Source organism: Halichoerus grypus, chromosome 11 (genome assembly GCF_964656455.1).
Source record: "Halichoerus grypus chromosome 11, mHalGry1.hap1.1, whole genome shotgun sequence".
In the NCBI taxonomy this organism is placed as follows: Eukaryota; Metazoa; Chordata; class Mammalia; order Carnivora; family Phocidae; genus Halichoerus; species Halichoerus grypus.
Window position 1 is genome coordinate 39,391,085 of NC_135722.1, and position 18,636 is coordinate 39,409,720.

The following is an 18,636-nucleotide window of genomic DNA, read 5'->3' on the forward strand; positions in this document are numbered from 1 at the left end:
ATTCCCCACCAAGCTCCCAGGGAACCAGCTGGAGTTGTTTTCCCCAAGTGGAGTCCAGGGATGGAGTGGGCCCTGCCCTTCTGCTCAGTCTAGAACGTGGGATCATCCCATCTGCCCAGGATCAAGGAGACTAGCCTCTGGCTTAGGTGTATGTTTGGAACAGAGGCTAGACTCCTTGCTCAAGTGTGGGTCTGAGGCTAGCCTCTCTGCCCAGATTGTCACACTTAGGTTAACCCTTCACCCACCTGGCTAGAGGTTTGAGTCTGTCTCCTCCATCCCAGCCCCACCAGAGTATGAGTCCAAGGCTAGGTCTGTTCAGCCTAGGGGTGGCTATGAGGTCTCTCTCCCTATGTAGGGTAAGACCTTAAGGCTAACTCCTCTGCTTAGATTGTAGAACTGAAGTTAGTCTTCCATCAACTTATCATCAGGTCCGAGTCCGTTTGGCCCCTCTACCCAGGTTATGAGTCCAAGACCAGACTTCCCCAACCTGCCTTGGCTCTGAGAGTATGGGTCTGAGGCTAAAACCCCTTTGTGCAGATGTGGTGTCTGAAGCTATTCCCCAATGAGTGTGAGGCTGCTTCCATCAACATAGGATGTATCCAGGGGCTCCTGGGTGGCTCAGTCGATTAAGCGCCTGCCTTCAGCTCGGATCATGATCCCAAGGTCCTGGGATCGAGCCCCGTGTTGGGCTCCTGCTCAGTGGGGACTCTGCTTCACCCTCTGCCCCTCCCCACTGTTTGTGCATGCTCACTCGCGCTCTCTCTCTCTCTCTCTCAAATAAAATTAAAAAAACAAAACAAAACATAGGATGTATCCGAGGCTAGACCTCTTCAACCTGGAAATGTATCTAAGGTTGTCCCTTTCAAGACATGACAAAAGCAATCATCCAGCACGAGTAATTCCTATTTCCTAGGTGAGTTGGGTGACCTTAACTCCCTAACTATTGGAGATGTTATTCGTTCTGCTTCTCTTTAATGCTTCCATGAATCAGAATGCCAAGCTGATTAGATTACAAAACCAGAGTAATCCTGGAAAATGTGAAGTGCATTAGGCCTGGCATTAGGAAAGAATAAGCTACAAAATTAAAAATAAAATCCAACTTGTACTTCTGAGGACAAGGCAGCCTAGAGGGAGAAAAAAAGAGCAGTTAAACTTTTGGAATGTGCTAGGAGCCTAAAAAAAAGGACCACTGGAAAATCACAAGAGCCTCAGTGTTCGTGGGGACCCTGGGAGCCTAATCCCGAGTAGTTCCACACAATGCACGAGCCCCTCCTCTGATTGGGCCTACAAGTGCCATTAGTCCACCTGATTTCCCAGCACCCTCTCCCTCTTAATTTCTGCCTCTCCTGGGGCCAGGTGGAATAAGCGGGGGTCTTTTCCTGGAGAGTGGACCCACCCAACGGTACTTTCTAAAGAAGTGCTTCTGTGCTGCTGATCTGAGTGTGCCACCCCCGTGGGACTCAGTGTGCCCTTTGTCCTCTCCTTTTTGCACTGTCCTTGGGTCCTAGGTGTCCGAGACAGAGCGGGAAGACCTTGAGGAATCGGAAAAGATTCAGTATTGGGTGGAAAGGCTCTGTCAGACGCGCCTTGAGCAGATTTCCTCTGCTGATAATGAGATTTCAGAGGTAACAGAGACCTTCTTTCCACAGAGGCCCTCCTGCTGCCTTCAGAATGACCCACTCTGGGGACAGCGGGAGGCAAGATGGCCACCGGCAAGCCTCCGTGTCCAGGGCCGCCCCTACCAGCCCACTCTGCCTGGCTCTCTTGGGGAGGGGGACAGATCTGTATTTCTGGGCTTACCTCCAGAGTGACCACTAAGTCCTAGCTCATCTGAGATGGTCTCCGTTAGGCATGTTGTCCTGGAGTCATTGCTCAGAGGGCCCCTCTCACTCTCAAGTCTGTTCCGGTCACCTTACTTTTCACTCACGTGTGGCATACCTTAGCACCATCCTGCATTTGGGCACTCCCTCCTAGCCACTTGGTGTGGGCTCACCTGAGCACCCAGGTGACAGAGAAGTGATACCCCCATGATTCTGGTCTGTGGGTGGTGGGTCTCCAGCAGCAAAAGAAACAGAAAAGCATTATACTCAATGTATTGTGAAGTGGAGCCCTAGTCAGACAATTACAGAACTTCCTTGCAACCCCCCAGATGACCACGGGGTGCCCGCCTCCCCCACCTTCTGTGTCTCCCCTGGTCCCACCCCTGAGACGCTTCGCAGGCGGGCTGCACCTCCACACCACTGACCTGGATGACATCCCCTTGGACATGTTCTACTATCCCCCCAAGACTCCCTCTGCCTTACCTGTGATGCCCCATCCTCCACCCTCCAACCCATCCCTCAAGGTCCCTGCACCCCCTGTCCTTCCGTCGTCAGGCCACGTGTGTGCCTCATCTTCACCCTGGGTGCAACGCACTCCACCCCCCATTCCCATCCCTCCCCCACCATCTATTCCCACCCAAGACCTGACTCCTACCCGCCCGCTACCCTCGGCACTGGAAGAGGCACTGGGCAACCACCCCTTCCGTGCTGGAGACACAGGAGATCCAACAGAGGACTGGGAGGCAAAGAACCACAGTGGGAAGCCCACTAACTCCCCTGTTCCTGAACGGAGCTTCCCACCCACCCCAAAGGTATTGCCCCCGTTCCGCACGCTGTGCTGCGAAGCAGAAAGAGTGGGCAGGGCTGCTGTTGTTTCCCCCACCCTCCGCTGCTTTCACTAGTGGAGACTGGAAGAAACATCACTCCAACCCATTTTCCAGGCATGAGCTCCCAACCCGCATGTTGAGGTCACCCTGCATGTGCGTAGTTTCTACTGATTTTGAAGTGCTATCCTGTATGGTGAATTGCCTGTGATACTTGTGATGAGCAACTGGGTATCCATGTCTGTTGGTTTCTCTTTGCTCCTCTTGGCTACTACGGCTGGTAACATTCCATATGTACTTGCAAGGCTGCGTTACTGAATAACCAGAGCTCTATGTCACAGCCAGTCACTTTTTGATATAAGCTCAGAAAACCAGGAATATGGGAAATGAATCCCCAGGTTAACCAGGGAAAAGGAAGGGAGGAGAAGCGGTGGAGCAGTATTAGGGTCTGTAAATGAAGTGGTAACTCTGTCCGGTGCAGTGTTAAGACATTACAATGCCATTTTCTATGGAGTTAGCCAATTCCATTGGCTTGAAGTATAATACCCAGAACTTTCTGGCCAACTTCCAGCTACTGAAAAAATGAAGACAAGGAGTTCCTAGAAATCTCCAAATTTACTATAAAAAGACTAGGTTTTTTTATCCCCCCCCCCCTTGGATGTCAGGAGGCTGAACAGTGATCTTTCTCAAAAAGACATATTTCTTATTAGTTGTTCTTAATCCAAAGACTATTTTGGAAGAGGCAATCCCCAAGGAAGATATGGAGCTTTGATCCCGTGGAGGGACAAACAAAATATTCCTCTGCTGCAGTAGCCGTGGGGCCAGCTTGAGTCAGAGTTAAAAGCAGCTCACGTCAGCTAAGGGTAAGAGCTTTGAGAGACGGCAGTCAGTAGTACCTGATCTGCCTTTATTAACCTTCCCTGCATGGATTTGAGGCCCAGCATGAAGAGCAGAATAAGCATTTCAGAGCATTCAGGAGAGCTTGGGGGAAGGTGGGAGTAAAGAAAGTGCCAGGCACCAACAAGGAGGCAGCTTCTGGCAGAGGACTCTCAGGGGGACTCCTTCTAGACCTCTGATGGACCTTGCAGCTCTGACAGAGATGTCTGTCTGTTCCAGGGATGTCTTGTCCTAGAGCCCAGCCAGGAGCAGATTTACAGGGGGCTGAGTTAGGCTGGCACAGACAGTCATATCCTTCTTATGAGTCCCCCCTATCAAGATGGGCAGCAGCTTTTCCTTGGCAAATTTGATTCAGTAAGCATTGATTGAGCACCAGCCTTGTGTCTTTGTGTGAGGAGAAGGGGAGCATGGAGCCATCCTGCAGGGGACAGTGAGGAAATTGGCACACTTGTGCTTTCCCGGACTTTGCCATCTGAAGGATGAGCAGCAGAGCAGATACGATTCAGCTATAAAATGGCCCAGGGCAGGTGCTATGGGGAGGATTCATTCTAACGGGAGGTTGAAGGAACCTTTGCAGAGTAAAGGGCTGATGAGCTGAGCCTTGAAGGATGACAGTAGTACATGGAGGATGGGAGGAAGGGCATGAAAGGTACAGGGAACATAAAGATGGCGAGGAGGAACTCAGGAAGGAACTCATGAAGGAGCTTGCGAGTCAAGCCAAGGAGCTCAGCAGTCACTGGGGACCCATGAAGAGTCTGGGCAGGGTTGTGATCCGATTCGATTTGTCTCACCCACGATGATGGAGTGCGTTAGAGCAGAGCAGACAGGTTGTGTCAGCTCTCCTGGATGCTGCTCTGACTGGTCCCCACCTCCAGTGGCCAGAGCCTCTGTGCCCACCCACCAGGGACAGCAGATGCTTTGTGTGCAGTCTGGGGAATGGAATCACAGCCAGAAGAAATAGCCTTTAGGGAGAGAGGAGGCTAGATGGCACCCATGGCCACAGAGGAAGAGCCTGGAAAGTGTATCCTCTGAGTGACAGAGGCTGCTGGCGCCCCCGGAACTAGGCTCTGGCTCAAGTCCCTGATTTCTGAGAGCCACCCATTAGTTTCTGTGGCCTCAGAACACGCTGTGGCCAATGGACTTCTTATCTCTCTGCTGAAGATCACAGCCCTGGCACCTTCAACAGGGTGGATGAACCAGGGGGGCTCAGCATGTGCATGGTGTGGATTTGCATGTGTGTCAAAGCGTGGCGGTTGGCCTGGGCCACTGCCACCATGCCCTCATGGGGGTTTCTTGTACACTAACCCTTGTAGACATTTTGCCCAAGCCCACAGCCTCCACGAGGCCCTGGCGTGTCCACTATCTCCAAGCCCGTCATGGTCCACCAGGAGTCCAACTTCATCTACAGGCCAGCTGTGAAATCTGAGGTCCTGGTAAGCCCCTCGGGTCCCGTCCAGGGCATCTCCAGAGGAGCAGACAAGGGCTGTCTCCTCTGGCTTCTGCTGCCCCTGGAGGGAGAGTGAGGTGGGACACAACCTCACATGACTTCTCCTTGACCAAGAGATGAATCCATGTGGGTACCAAACAGGCTGGAGCTCCCTCTAGAAGTAAGAATGGTAACAGCTCAGACTTACTGTGAGCCCACCGTGTGTCAGGATACTGAGGCTTAGAGGGGGTAAGTCGGTTGCCCCAGGCAGAGCCAGATCTTACCACTTACTCCAGAGTCTTTCAGACTCCAGAACTCAAGCTCTTACCTACATTGCCATCTTGCCAAACCTCCAGTGATTCCACTGGCCCTGGCCTCGGCCCCTAAGGCCTGGCGAGGCACGACACGGGACACCCTCAGATGGGGGACCATCCAAAGCGGAGCCACTCACTCTGTCCATCTCGCCACTCACTCCTCCCTGGACTGGGAGTGTGAGGTGTGGTCCTGGGGGAGCAGTAGGGTCTGCCCACCCCCAGTCGCCTACGGCTGAGGGACTCATGTGGAACCCCATGTCCCGGGGGGTGCCAGGCACTGACTGGCCTCACACCCATGGTGGGAAGAGTCATGGCAGAATTGTTCTTCCCCTTTCAAGGAAACCCTATCCAAATGTCAGGGCAGGACAGCTCAGATACTTATTTTGAGCTTTTGCTGTCCTGTCAGCTCCCCAAAGAGCAAAGTTCATGCCCCTGTGATAACCCCTGTTGGTGCCCCCGGGGCGTGTTCTCTGGCCAAAGGGTGGTGTCTGCTTGACTAGAAGCGGGGAGCTGCTGTACCTGGGGGCATCTGGCCGGCCCCTGACATAAATCAGGCTGTGTCTACTCGGAGTGGGATGTTGCCAGGGCAGCCCCAGGCTGGCAGGCCTGGGGTTTGGCACCAGAGGGCAGACGAGGCCTATTGGTAATGTCCAGCGTGGAACTTTTTTTTTTTTCTGGCAGCCACAGGAGATGTTGAAGAGGATGGTGGTTTATCAGACAGCGTTCAGACAAGTAAAGCGATACCCGTCGTGTGTCTGTAGTTCTCCCTACCACCCCCGTCCCTCCTGCTCCGACTTCTTTCTCTGGGAGTGCCAGCCGGCTCTGAGGTGGCCCCAAGGGCCCTCCACCAGAGCCTCAGGCCAGAGCTGTGTCCCTGTTGCCTGCAGCCAGGAGTGGGGAAGGGTCTTCTATCAGGAGGGGACCCTGGCTTTATTAGACCCCATGCCTCAGCTGAGAAAGCAGCAGGATCCCTGGGGCTCTGCTCTTTTGCTACTGTTTGTTCAAAGAGGAGCAGGGCAGAGGGAAGCCGCGAAGGGTCGCAGAAGCCAAGATGGGCCCTCGCTCCTGCCCTAGGAGAGAAGGTGTCTCCCTGCCCCTTCCCCTGTGTCGTCCCCTCGAGGCAGCTCACAGCTTTGCCTGGCACTGAACCAGTCAGGGAGGAAGTGGTAGTCCAGGTCCTCCACCTGCCCGGGGTGCTCCTGGGCACAAGGATGTGGATGTCCTTCCTGGCCCGTGAGTTCTATCAGGCAAGCAGCCACTTACTTTCCCACCTCCTGGGGGCTTCTGTTCCCAAAGCCAGCCACTGGGTTGGCAGTCTCACCAGTGGTGGAAGAGATCCCCAGACAGAGAAAGATCTTGCAGCCAAGCTCACCGCTAACCCACCACCAGACTCCAGGCTCCTGTGACTACAGGTGGAGCGACAGGGAAGTGTCAGCTTCACAGAGACACATGGGAGTTTGCAAAGGAGGCTGCTCCCAGCCCAGGACTGAGGAGTGACGGGCGACTGTCACTGTGCCAAGCACTGTTTCTAAATACTTCATGTACATAAACTCATTTCATCTTTGTAGCAACCCTAGGAGGTAAGCAGATGAGAAACTGAAGCCGAGATGTTAGGAAACGCGCCCATGACGGCACAGCTCCTCCCAGGCCCTGGACTTGCATCCAAGAGGTCAGGCTCCACGGTCGGGCTCCTACCTGCTCCACCATCCCGCCTGGCAAAGCGCATGTCTGATCATGAGATAGACATCTCAGCCCTTGTTGTTTAGGGCACAGACAGCCCTCCAAGGGAGAGTGGCTGGGAGGGAGGAGCCCAAGGACCCAGACTGGAAGTCAAACCCTTGCTCCACTACCCACTGGCTGGGTGACCTTGGGCATGAATGTCACCTTTCTGGGCCTCAGTTTCTCCATCTGTTGAAGGGTTGGGCTCCCTCTTCAAGGGCTGACCAGCTGTAGTGGCTTATAAGTCTATGATCTAAATTCACACAAGACACAAACCCTTGCCATCATGCCCATTCTGAGAGCAGATTCTCACAGGGAGGGAGAAGGGGAAGCCCATAGCCAGCACTGTCCGGTTTTCTAGAAGAAATAGCCAGAAGTAGTCAGGGCCCTCAGTGAAAGGGCGTTGACTCCATATCTTGCCTCTTGACCTCTCCTGCCCATGGATTTGCTGCATCCCTTCCTCTGTCTGCTGCCCTGATGCCCAGAGACTGACCTGGGAGTGCTGTGGCCTTCGAGTGGGGACAGCCTCCAAACTCCCAGGCTCTGTGGGGCTGAGCCTGGGTGACAAAGCCTGGATGAGGAGGGAGGGCAGGCTGATGCCCAGGGAGCCACCTGCGGATGTTTGGTCCTCATCTTGTGCCCAGAGCTTGGTTGCAGCGTGCTGGGCATAAAGAAGGCAGTGGCCTCCCCCTGAGGCTGACCATAGGCCTCAGGGGACACTTGGTGTGGCCCAGGGAACTGCGTGCTGGGGATGGCTCCCCTCAGTCCAGCAGGGCCTACCTGGGCCCCTGCCATAGGGCCTCTCACCTGCTCCCGCCTGCCCATGGGGACTAACCGAGGCTTTGCTGCCTAGGACTTGGCATGCCTGGCCCCCGAGTCTGTGGACCCCGGCTCCTGCTCTCTGGGGGGGATTCTGAGGAAGGCAGTGTGTGCTGACTCTGCCCCCTTCTTCCTTCTTACCACCTTGTTTCTACATCTTGGGGACACTGTTTTCACAGCCCTCACCAAGCCAGGTTCCCTGAGATAAGTCTTCTCCTTCATCCTCTCCTGGCTAAGGGTCTGGGAGGCCTCTTACATTCTAGATAAGCATTACATTAAGAACAGTGCTACCACATCAAAAACCAATGATGTATTGTATGGTGACTAACATAACGTAATAAAATTGAAAAAAAAAAACAAAAAAACAGTGCTGGGCACTGGGCAGGCACAGACGCCCCTGTTCCTCTTGGAGCCTGACATCCCTTTGCACGGTCCACCGCCCTGTACCCCAGTCATCTTGTGGCTGGATTCCCCAGGGAGAGCTGCCTCTTGAGCATTGTTGTCCTTCTTTGGGGTCAGAGCACCGGGTGAAGAAAGGCGGGCCTTCACCCCCAGAGCCTGAACCTGGCCTCGCATGAGCACTTAGAGGAACTCCGGGAGGACCTAAAGGACCTGAGGCTGTGGGCAGATGACAGCTTCAGCAAGGCCGACACAGGCCGCTCAGACCACCTGGACATCAGCAGGTGCCCCTGCCAGCCACGGGCACCCACCCCGCTGCAACAATGCAGGGCCCAGGGCTGGGTTCCTCCAAATGCTTCCAGAGCTTCCTGCTTCTCCCCGGGCAGGGGTGCTCTGGCTACTGGGGCTTCCAGCCTCCTCCCTGCATCCCCATCCGGGCCACATCTGGCTCCCCACTCTCTCCCCTACATCTGACCTATTCACATCTTCTTCCTCTGCCCTAAGCTTGCTTCCTGCAGTGACTCTCAGGAAACTGTACTCTGTGGCCCTAACACCCTCCCTTTGCTTCCAGGATTTCCGCAAATATGAGGAAGGCTTTGACCCCTACTCCATGGTGAGAGATCACTCTCCTCCCCTGGGGAGTCATCCTAGGACTGTGGGTGGGGGGTTACAATGTGCTCCATCGTGGTGCATTCTGGGCTCTGGGGGTCCCAGGGATGAGGTGGGGCATGTGAGGAGCCCCAGGGAGCCCCATCTGCTCTTTTCTGTGAAGGCTCATTGCAGACAGCATTCTAATGTGACCCATAGGACTGGTGTGTGTGTTGGGGCACAGTGGGGTTATAAGAGCTGTTACATTTGCTGAGCACTAACTATGTATCAAGTGCTGTGTGGTTTTCTGGGTGCTTATAGGGCATGTCCTCGCCCAGCCCTCACAATATTCTCAGGAAGAATGGATCTGGGATTTCTGTGGTCACCTCTTTGTGTGTCCATGTGGCCCCCATGAGGCCTGGGACCCCCAGGTGAAGACCGATGGATGTGGGACTGGAAAGGGTCCCCTTGTCCATGTACTCTGTGGGACCCCCACCCTCATCCTCCAGGCAGACTCAAAGCTCCCCACTATCTGTTCCCTCTAGTTCACCCCAGAGCAGATCATAGGGAAGGATGTCCGGCTCCTGCGCATTAAGAAGGTACGTGGGCACATGGAGGTCAGGCGGGCCACCAATCCTTCTCTGCCCCAGCCCCCTCCCATCTTGGTGCCCTGCTTCTCCTACTCTGGAGATGACTCTTGGGTGACTCCTTAGATCCCTACCCTTTTCTTTTCTCCCTCAGGGATGTCCCCTCCTGTGGTGGGACCACACACCCAGGCCCCACTCAGTGTCCATGCCCCCGTTCCTGCCTGATGGCATTGTCATTGGCCCCATGGCTTCTCTGGCCCTCTTTGTAGCCCTGTCAAGAGGATCCTGGGTACCCAGGGGTGCACAGGCTGCTATCTGCTTGGCTCTTGAAGGCCTGTTTTTCTCCATCCAGGAGGGATCCTTAGATCTGGCCCTAGAAGGCGGTGTGGACTCCCCGATCGGGAAGGTGGTCGTCTCGGCTGTGTATGAGGGGGGAGCTGCTGAGCGGCACGGTGAGTGGGGACCAGCCATGCCCCAGTTTGGGGGTGGTACGGTGGTTTTACAGGGACCCAGGAAAGCACACGGCTGCCCACTTGGAGTGGTCCGACCGTTGCTCAAGAATTCCCCCATCTGGATCCACCCGTCCATCTTCTGAGTCCCATACATTGCCCGTGGGCATATGATGGTGCCAGGACTATGGGTATACAGCCAACCAGACCCCACCCTGCCCTCCGGGGCTCCCCATCTAGTGGTGAAAACATGCTCAGAATTGCCAGATTCCACCCATAACAGGGCAGTCAGCTGACAGACAGTTGTGGGACCCTGAGGGGCCCCTGACCCACCAAGGGAAAAGGGGGCCACGGGGGAAGGCTCCCTACAAGCACCATACCTGAGCTTAAAAGGTAAGTCAGTGGGGCGCCTGGGTGGCTCAGTCGTTAAGCGTCTGCCTTCGGCTCAGGTCATGATCCCAGGGTCCTGGGATCGAGTCCCACATTGGGCTCCCTCCTCGAGGGGAAGCCTGCTTCTCCCTCTCCCACTCCCCCTGCTTGTGTTCCTGCTCTCACTATCTCTGTCTCTGTCAAATAAATAAATAAAATCTTTAAAAAATGAAAGAAAAAAGAAAAGGTAAGTCAATGTTAGCCTCATGATGGTGGGAAAGAACTTTCCAGGAAGAGGGAGCAGCACATGTAAAGGCAGGAAAGAAAGCATCCAAACCTTCCCTGCCCTTTTAATAATAAGGGCGAATGTCTATCAAGAACTCACCATGTGCCAGATATGATTCTAAGTACCTGCACCTACTCTGTGTCTGAAGCGTTCACGTGTATTATTAACTCGTTTAATCCTCACGACAGCACCGAAAGTAGGTGCTGTAATTACTCTCATCTTACAGCTTAGGAAACCGAGGCACAGAAAGGTAAAATGCTTGTTCAAGGACCCATAGCCGGTAAGTGGTGGAGGCAGGACTGGAGCCCAAGCTGTTTGGTATTTTGCTTTACTCTTGCCTTAAACCCGCTCACCTGCCCAAGAGTATCTGCGACTCACCATTAGCGATTCTTCCAAAGCCAGGAGCATTTTCAATAGTCTTGGGTCTTTTGTGAAGGAATCAGTGGCCTCAAAGGAGGAGCCTTGGGCCCCTCACCTTTCCAGGCCCGAGCAGGAATCCCGTGGTCAGGTCCCTCCTGGGCAGGTGCTAGGCTGCAGTCGGTAGAATGGAAGGTGGGTGAGTGCTTGAGGCGGGAGGCAGAGGGATGGGAAAGTCACCTGGTTCTGTGGGCTACAGAGGCGAGTCCAGCTGGGCCACCTATGGCCTTGGTGAGCTCCGGCCTGCCTCTCACAGCCACACTCTAAGCTGTCATGTCAGCTCTGGAGGGGGCCTGCTCCCTAGGCAGCTGCCATGGCCCCCGGCTGCCCTCCTGGCCCATGCACTCCTCCTCTTCTGTCCTCACTTTTGGGCCAGCTGAGGCCAGTTTGCTGTGTCTGGCGGGGAAAGAGGACCAGAATAAATGGGACCCTCCCCTCCTTACAAAGCCCCAGCCCAACCCTTGCCTTGTTGCTCCTGAGGCTCCATCTGGAACTCGTACAAAAGGAAAAAGTGAAAGTCTCCTCTCCCCAGGCCCACTGGCCAGAGGAAGCTGCTGTCTACAGTCTGGTCCCACACTGCTTTGGACACACCAGCAGCTGGTGACCTTTTCTCCAGGAGCAGTGTTTTAAGCCACTGCCACATCATCTTCAGTATCAATCACTACATTCCTCTGGTCTTCATGCCTGCAAGACTTCTGGGTCATCTATTTCAACATAAACCAGAGAATGTGCTGTGGACACCAGAACTAAGAAAAAGTCCTTAAAAAACATTTTTTTAAAGGTTCTGAAGTTGAAAATGTATGAGAAACCATGCACAATCTATCCACTTCTTGGAGAGCCACAATACATATTAGCATATTCAAGGCTCTGACAAGTTCTGCAGTGAGTAACTCTGCTTAGCTTATAACTCAGCCCCTCCCAAATTTATTGGACTATAGGTCATCTTACCCAGGAAGACCTTTAACATCATTCATTTGTTCGAGAAATATGTTGAGTTCCTATTTTGTGCTAGGTATTATGGTAAGTGCCGTGGATATAGGGGTCAACCAAAGAGACGGTCCCTGCTCTCGTGGAGCTGACAGTCTGGTGGGAGGGACCCTCGGTCGACAAATATATAACTACAAATTGTGAAAATGCTCTGCAGGAAGAGACTGGGATTCTTTGAGAGAACAATAGGAAAGACCTGCTCGAGATTGCGTGCAGGTCGGAGCAGTCCTCTCTGAGGAGGCATTTCATCTTAGCCCTAGAAGAAGAGAAGAAGGGGGCGGGGGTGGCAAGTGTCCCAGGTAGAATAGCGTGTGAGGGCTCTGGGGTAGGAAGGAGCTTGGCCCAGTCAGGGGCTTGATGCAGCCTGGCAGTGTTCGAGCACAGACAGGACGGCTCACACAACTAGCTCATATTTCTGATAACTTCGTGGGCAATGCAGGTCTGCCTCCCTCTGTAATAGCAGAGGCCTGTACAAAGGCTAGGGAGGCAATGGTTCATCATTGGTGTCCTGATTCTACTGAGCTGGGGTGAGGGAGTACGGACAGGGTGGGTAGGAAGTGCTCTTTGAGTAACCTGGTGGATTGTTTCCCCTCGTGCCTTCTGAGCCCATCAGAAGCCAGGAGTCACGCTCCTTCTGCAGCCCTCCAGTGACCTCCTGCCCCTGCCTTTGTCAAGTCCCGGGCCAGGCACATGTCACAAATGGCCCAGTTGACCAGTCAGCCTCATCTTGCAGGTGGCATCGTGAAAGGGGATGAGGTCATGGCGATCAATGGCAAGATCATGACGGACCACACCCTGGCTGAGGCTGAGGCCACCCTGCAGAAGGCCTGGAGTCAGGGGGTAAGAGCAAACCCCCTCCCTGCCTCCCTCCCCTGCCTGCCTGCCTTAAACCCTGGCCTCTGCAGCCAGAGCTTAGTCAGGATGCCCCATCCCAGGGCGGGTACCCAGGGACCAGGAAATTCTTGGGTGACATCCACATAACCCATCCAGCCAATGTTCTCAATATGACACAATGAGATTCAGAAAAATAAATGTCAGTTCCTGACCTTGAGTCCAAAGAGCAAATGGCACAAATACAGACTCCAGAAGACAAAGTATGGCAACCCATGCAAGAAAAAGACTTAAGGTCTTCTCTAAGTGCACACTGATCAGGAATCAAAAATGCTTGGGGCTACTGGAAAGCATTAACAGAAGTAGAGTGCCCAAAATGGAGGAGGGTCTGGTGGTAGTCTGATCTGTGCTCATTAGCCACTTGGGTCAAGGCCACCATATAAGGTCTCCCAGGCTATGCACTGCACAATCCGAGGGGATGCCCTCCTACAGATTACAGTGTGGATGGTGCCCTCTCATGTTGTGCAGTGCACAACCTGTGCAACTATATGCAGGCAGCCGAGCCTGAGGTATTAAGTTCAGAGCCGAGGAAGCTGACCAGATGGGCCTGGGACCCACATGAAGGGAAGTGGAGAAGAGAAGACTCACGGGTAACATGATGACTGTCTTTGATTATCTGAAGGGCTGCATTAGGGTAGAGGGAGCAGAAGTGTTCTCTATGTTTCTTGAGAGCAGAACTAGATTGGATGGAGGGAGTCCTGGGGAGAGCTTTCAGTGCAATGTTAGGAGCTATTGCATGGTAGAGGGGCCCAGTGATATTTCACATACTTTTTATTGGATATACCCAAGCCAAGGGTGGACAATGATAGATAAGCCAAGGATGGCAATGATGCCATTGAGGGGATTCAAGTGTTAGGGTCAGAAAGCTAAGCCTAAAGTTCCCTGATTGGATGTGCTTCAGAGGGACCTAGGGAGCTAGGACCTCCCCCAAATCTCCAGGGGCCAAGTCTATGAGTCTAGAGTTTTAAGAAGTCCCCCAGGTGGTTCTGAGATTACTGCCTGGCCCTGGTCCACAGATCAACATTTGGGAACTTAGTGTCCTTCAAGGGTCTGTAAATCTTGGCCTCTGTGGTTGTGTGTGAAGCCCCAGAGACTGGAAGCTTCCCCAGACCATGGGTCCGCACAGTGAGGCCGATCCCCACCAGAAGGCCCTCCAGCCCCAGCGGGGCCCACCTCCCCGTGGGAAGAAGGCCCCAGCCAGCTGATCCTGAGCCACGGCGCCCAGGGAATGGGAATGGAATGTCGAGGGAAGACATACCATCAATCGCTGAGCATGCCCCAGAGTCACAGGGCTTCTTCCCACAGGACTGGATCGACCTTGTTGTTGCCGTCTGCCCCCCCAAGGAGTACGACGATGAGCTGTAAGTGTGCGCAGCACCTGGCCCTCTGCTTCCTTTCTCTCTGGGCCACCTTCTCCCAGTCTACCCTCAGCCTTCATCCAGCCTGAAGGATTAGCCCGGGCACACAGCTTCTCACAGTCATTGATCCTAAAAAGCTCCCGGGCCAGAGAGAGCCTAGAACGAAGTCACTGGGTCACCATGTCAGCATTGTCAGAGCTGCTTCCTAGGCTGTCTTGTCCAGATTCTTCTTCACATATGAAAAACTGGGGCCCAGAGACAGTCAAGGTCTCAGACCAAGAAAACGATGGAGTTGGGACAAACTCAAGATTTCTGATCCTCCACTCAGGACTTCATCCCCTGCACCATCATTAGCTAGTTTAAAGATTTCCATGTCTTTTACTATCTGGTTGTTCTTCCCGATATGTGACTGCATTCCCTCGCGCTGCGTCTCTAAGCAGCCAGGACCACAGGGTTTGGCCCCCTCCCGCAGGATCTCCAGGGAGCTTGGGCCAGTCTCCATCTTGCTCTACGATCCCCTATATGTCTGTCTCTCCTTGTATCTGCATGGGTCTCTATCTCATTGTCTCTCTCTTCTCTCTGTCTCTGTCTCTCCTTTCCCTCTCTCCCTCTCCTACATCTTTCCCATCAGTCTTTCTCTCCCATCTGCCCCCCTCTCCTTCATCCTTCTCCCCCTTGCTTCCTTGATTCCTGGCCTGAGTCGGTGCTAGTCTTTGTTACTGTGTATCCATTTCTCTCCTCTCTCTCTGTCTCTGTGCCTCTCTCGTGTCTAGTCTCCATCCTCATCACCTTCCTACCACCCACACATGTATTCTTCAGCCCCCTGCTTGCCTTTTCTTCCTCTGGCCAGCATGGGCTGAGTTCTGTGCACATCTAGGAGAAATCAAGGTCTTGTAGCAACTAATTCTGGATCCAGAGCCTAGGCAGGACCCGAGGCAGGAGGCAAGTGAAGGGAAAGGTCTGATGGGGCTCTGCCTGGAAATAACCAAGCCCTGCTTTGTGTTTCCTGCTCTGCTCTGCATATGTAGCTCTTGTCTTCCCTCCTCTGCAGCCAAAAGCCCCCAGCCGGTCCGAAAGGTCCTTGAAGACCGTGCTCCCGTGCCCAGACCCGGGTTCCTCCTGCAGCTGGAGCCCGGCAGCCCCCCACGGTGAATAGGCAGGCGGGCTGCAGGGCCCTGTCTGTCCGTGCTGCGTGCAGTGGCCGTCTGCTGCCGGAGCTGGTGGGTTCTTTGCACTGGTGTCTGGAGGGCTGCACAAGGCACCATCCCTGGAGTGCCATCCAGGCCTGCTGTGAGCCACCCTGGAATTTTGTCCAACTCAAAGACCCTCCTGCTCAGGGAAGGCAAGCAGAGCCCAGTCTGTAGCACGCTCAGGGTCTGGGTGTCCTAACAGCCCTTGAGACCCGCCACGGGTCCCGTGCGGCACCCCCAGGAGCGGGATGGAGCAGTGAGCACCATTCTCTGCTGGGCACAGACAGTGCTTCAGACCAGGCATGACGGGCTGGGTGAGCCCAAGGGAGGACAGCCTGGATTTGCCCCCAGAGGTGGCCTCGGCAAAATGTGCCTCCCTTCCCTGGGGACACCACCCTCTGGGAGCCCCTGCTCCACCGGCCCCCGGGCTTGGGCGGAGCCAGGGCAATTCAGGCTGGGCCAAAGAACCAGGGTTGGCCTATCGGAGCTGTTCGTGTCCTGTTGTGACTTGTCATGGCCTGAGCCCAGCTTGGGCCAAACTGTCGTCTGTGCCTTCTATCTCCCTTGGCTCCGGCTCTCCTGACAGTGTCCTCTGGGGGACACTGCAGAGCCCGGTTTGGGGCTGTGTTTCCCACTCGGCGACAGAGCTGGCTGGTGGCCATAGACTGGTGTTTGGCGTGGCCTGAGGCCCACAGCTGGCAGTATCCGGGGCAGACCCAAGCCCGGACTTGTTGACTTTTCTGTTACAAGTTTCTCAAAACATTAGGGCCTCACGCTCCCAAGACAGGTGGCCTGCTATGCCATGGCTCCTGGGATGGCCTCAGTGGCCCTATGTCTGCTGCCACTTGTCATGCGCTCTTCGTGAGGGACCCCAGCCCTCTGCCTTCTGGTCCCCTCCTAGCTTATCCCACGTATCCCCTCGGCTCTCCCCAGCCTCCTGTGGGCTCTGGCTGGGTTGCCGTGGAGCTGCTTGGGACCCGCCTTGCGCCGCCAGGCTGGGGGCTCCCTGGGCTGAGTGTGTGCCCACAAGGCCTGCACCCGCCTGCTCTGCTTCCTCTGCCCCACAGAACCTTCTTCTAAAGTCCAGAAGGAGAAACCAAATTCACCCCGAGAAGCCAGGGAGCTCTGCACCCACCCTCCTGAGCACAAAGCCTGGAAGCAGCCTGGGGAGATGCCAGCGGGCAGGGACCCTGGAAACCTACAGTCAGCACCCAAGGCTTCCCGACTCCCGTTGGCCCCAAAGTCGGGCTGCGTAAGGAGCTCCACAGGCCACCCCCGAGGGTCACCACAGAGGAGGAAGTAGCAGTTCCGAAGACGGCCCCCGGGATCCGGACTCTCCTTTCTTTCTTCCAGTCCTGGGAATTTGGTCTCTCCCAGCCCTGGGATCTCAAGGTTCAAGGGAATTCTCAAGAAATCACGAGTTCTCCCTTGAATTCTAACAGGACCTGACTCCTGGGTCTCTCCCCAACCCCCCCCACCCCCCCCCCCCGCTCCTGCTAATTGCTGCCACAAACCTCCCTCTGAACTCATTAACAAAATAAATTGCTTTCCCCTGAAACAAATAATACATTATATGTTAATAAAAACAAATAAACTGCTTTCATTTCCAGCTTCCGGGAGTGAGTGTGGATTGGGGCAGCAGATTCAAGACTCTCAAATAAAAAAAACATACAGTCTTGGCCCTTCAAAAGTGGGAAACAGGACCCAGTCCTGGGATCTGGGTCGGACATGAAGGACAAGATGAAATGGCCATGGCTGGCTTGGGGCAGGGGGGCTGGGGCCGCAGGAGATGGGCTGGGCTGGGCTTTGAGTCTTCTCAGAGAAAGATGGCAGGGAATGAAGCCATGCGATAGGGACTTTGCTCAGTTCCAGAAAGCAGAGTTGAAGGCAGGAGCCCCAGAGGATTACCTCTAAGCACGGGATGCCCCAGATTCACTCGGGGCAGCATGACCACAGCTGCTTCTCCTGAGGTCATCAAGACAGGATGTGAGGGAGGGAGGGAGGGAGGGGCATGAAATTCCATCCAGTGGGAAGAAGCTAGGGCCTGAGGCAGGAGGGTGTAACTCCAAGGGGCTGGCAGGAGGTAAGTAAAGGCCCTCCCAGTTACAGGGCCTGGGGATGCTCTCAGGCTAGATCCAGGGAAGAGGGGTCATCAGGGGAGGTGTCTCGTGAAACTCCACTTGGAAGTGGAAGGTGGCTCTGATTCAAGGTGTCTCAGAGGAGCGGGTCTCTCAGTTGAGGCCGCCTGTCTCTGTCACCCCTTCCTCTGTGTCCTCAGAGCTCAGCATGAGCTTGGCCATCCTAATCCTCCACCTTTCAGCCATAGCTCCTCCACCATCCCTGGCTCGGTGTCCATTTCCCAACTCCAAATTCCCCAGGCAAAATCTGAGTGGGTGGCCCTGGGGCCAGGGACCAATCCTAGGTCCAATCAGCTGAGGTTGGGCAGGCGGCAGGTCATGTTCCACCCAACATGGCTGCTGAGGCAGCCGGGACTGTGGGCGGCAAGTGGTGCTCAATGGGAGGGGCAGAGAGAGAGAGAGAGAGAGAAACTGCTGGACTCTCTGATCTCAGTGGAGACAAAGCCACAACGACCTTCTAGTAGCTGGCTCCCAGAGACAGCAACCACGCCGAGAAATTCTCCCTGCTTTCTTCTCTAGCTCCTGACCTGGCTCTGGAGGTGATTCCAAAATGAAGGTAAAAGGCGGGGGCTCACGTTCGCCAGCACCTGCTACAGACTGGCACGGGGCTGGACCCTCGTCCCACGATGGCGGGAATTGGTGCATGGCCCCCAGGGAGCCTGGTGGTAACAGCACTGGCCGCATGCCACCTGAGCACGAAGCTCGTCTGCTCCCCTGAGCTCCATGACGAAGGTGCCATCGCTCTCGCCGACTCCGGTTCACCACCAGAAGACTGGGGCACAAAGAGGCTAAGTGACTTCCGCTAGGTCACACGTGAGGAAACAGTGGAGCCAGCATTCAGACCCCAGGCGCTCTGGCCCCAGGGACCACCCCCTTCTCCACTGTATGCCGAATGGGGCAGGGCCCCCCTCGCTGCAACGTCTCAAGTTCTAGACTGTTGGCAGAACAACTCTCCTCACAATTGAAGCACAGCGTTCTGCTGTTCAGTGATGGCTCCCTCCTCTTGTGACCACAAGCCTTCAGCTTGTGGATGCCTGGAATCTCACCAGTTCAAATTCATCTCCAGCTATTCTTAGTAATTGGCACCTCATAGTGAATGCGTTTCTCAGTGCTTATCAGGACTTGATGAGTGACGCAATAAAGAGGCTTCGAGCCGCT

General features: G+C 54.7%; 1 protein-coding gene across 1 annotated transcript in view; it reads left to right on the forward strand.

Moving 5' to 3' along the window:
• USH1C (USH1 protein network component harmonin) overlaps positions 1-16,929 on the forward strand; it is a 45,849-nt gene extending 28,920 nt beyond the window's left edge. The window contains 12 exon segments of the mRNA XM_078058366.1: positions 1,509-1,625; positions 2,150-2,632; positions 4,855-4,974; positions 5,963-6,013; positions 8,790-8,831; positions 9,352-9,405; positions 9,746-9,845; positions 12,635-12,741; positions 14,083-14,153; positions 15,179-15,281; positions 16,402-16,522; positions 16,525-16,929. Of these exon segments, the coding sequence (XP_077914492.1) occupies positions 1,509-1,625; positions 2,150-2,632; positions 4,855-4,974; positions 5,963-6,013; positions 8,790-8,831; positions 9,352-9,405; positions 9,746-9,845; positions 12,635-12,741; positions 14,083-14,153; positions 15,179-15,281; positions 16,402-16,522; positions 16,525-16,643 (1,488 nt within the window). The 3' untranslated portion in view covers positions 16,644-16,929.
• Positions 16,930-18,636: the final 1,707 nt, after the last annotated feature.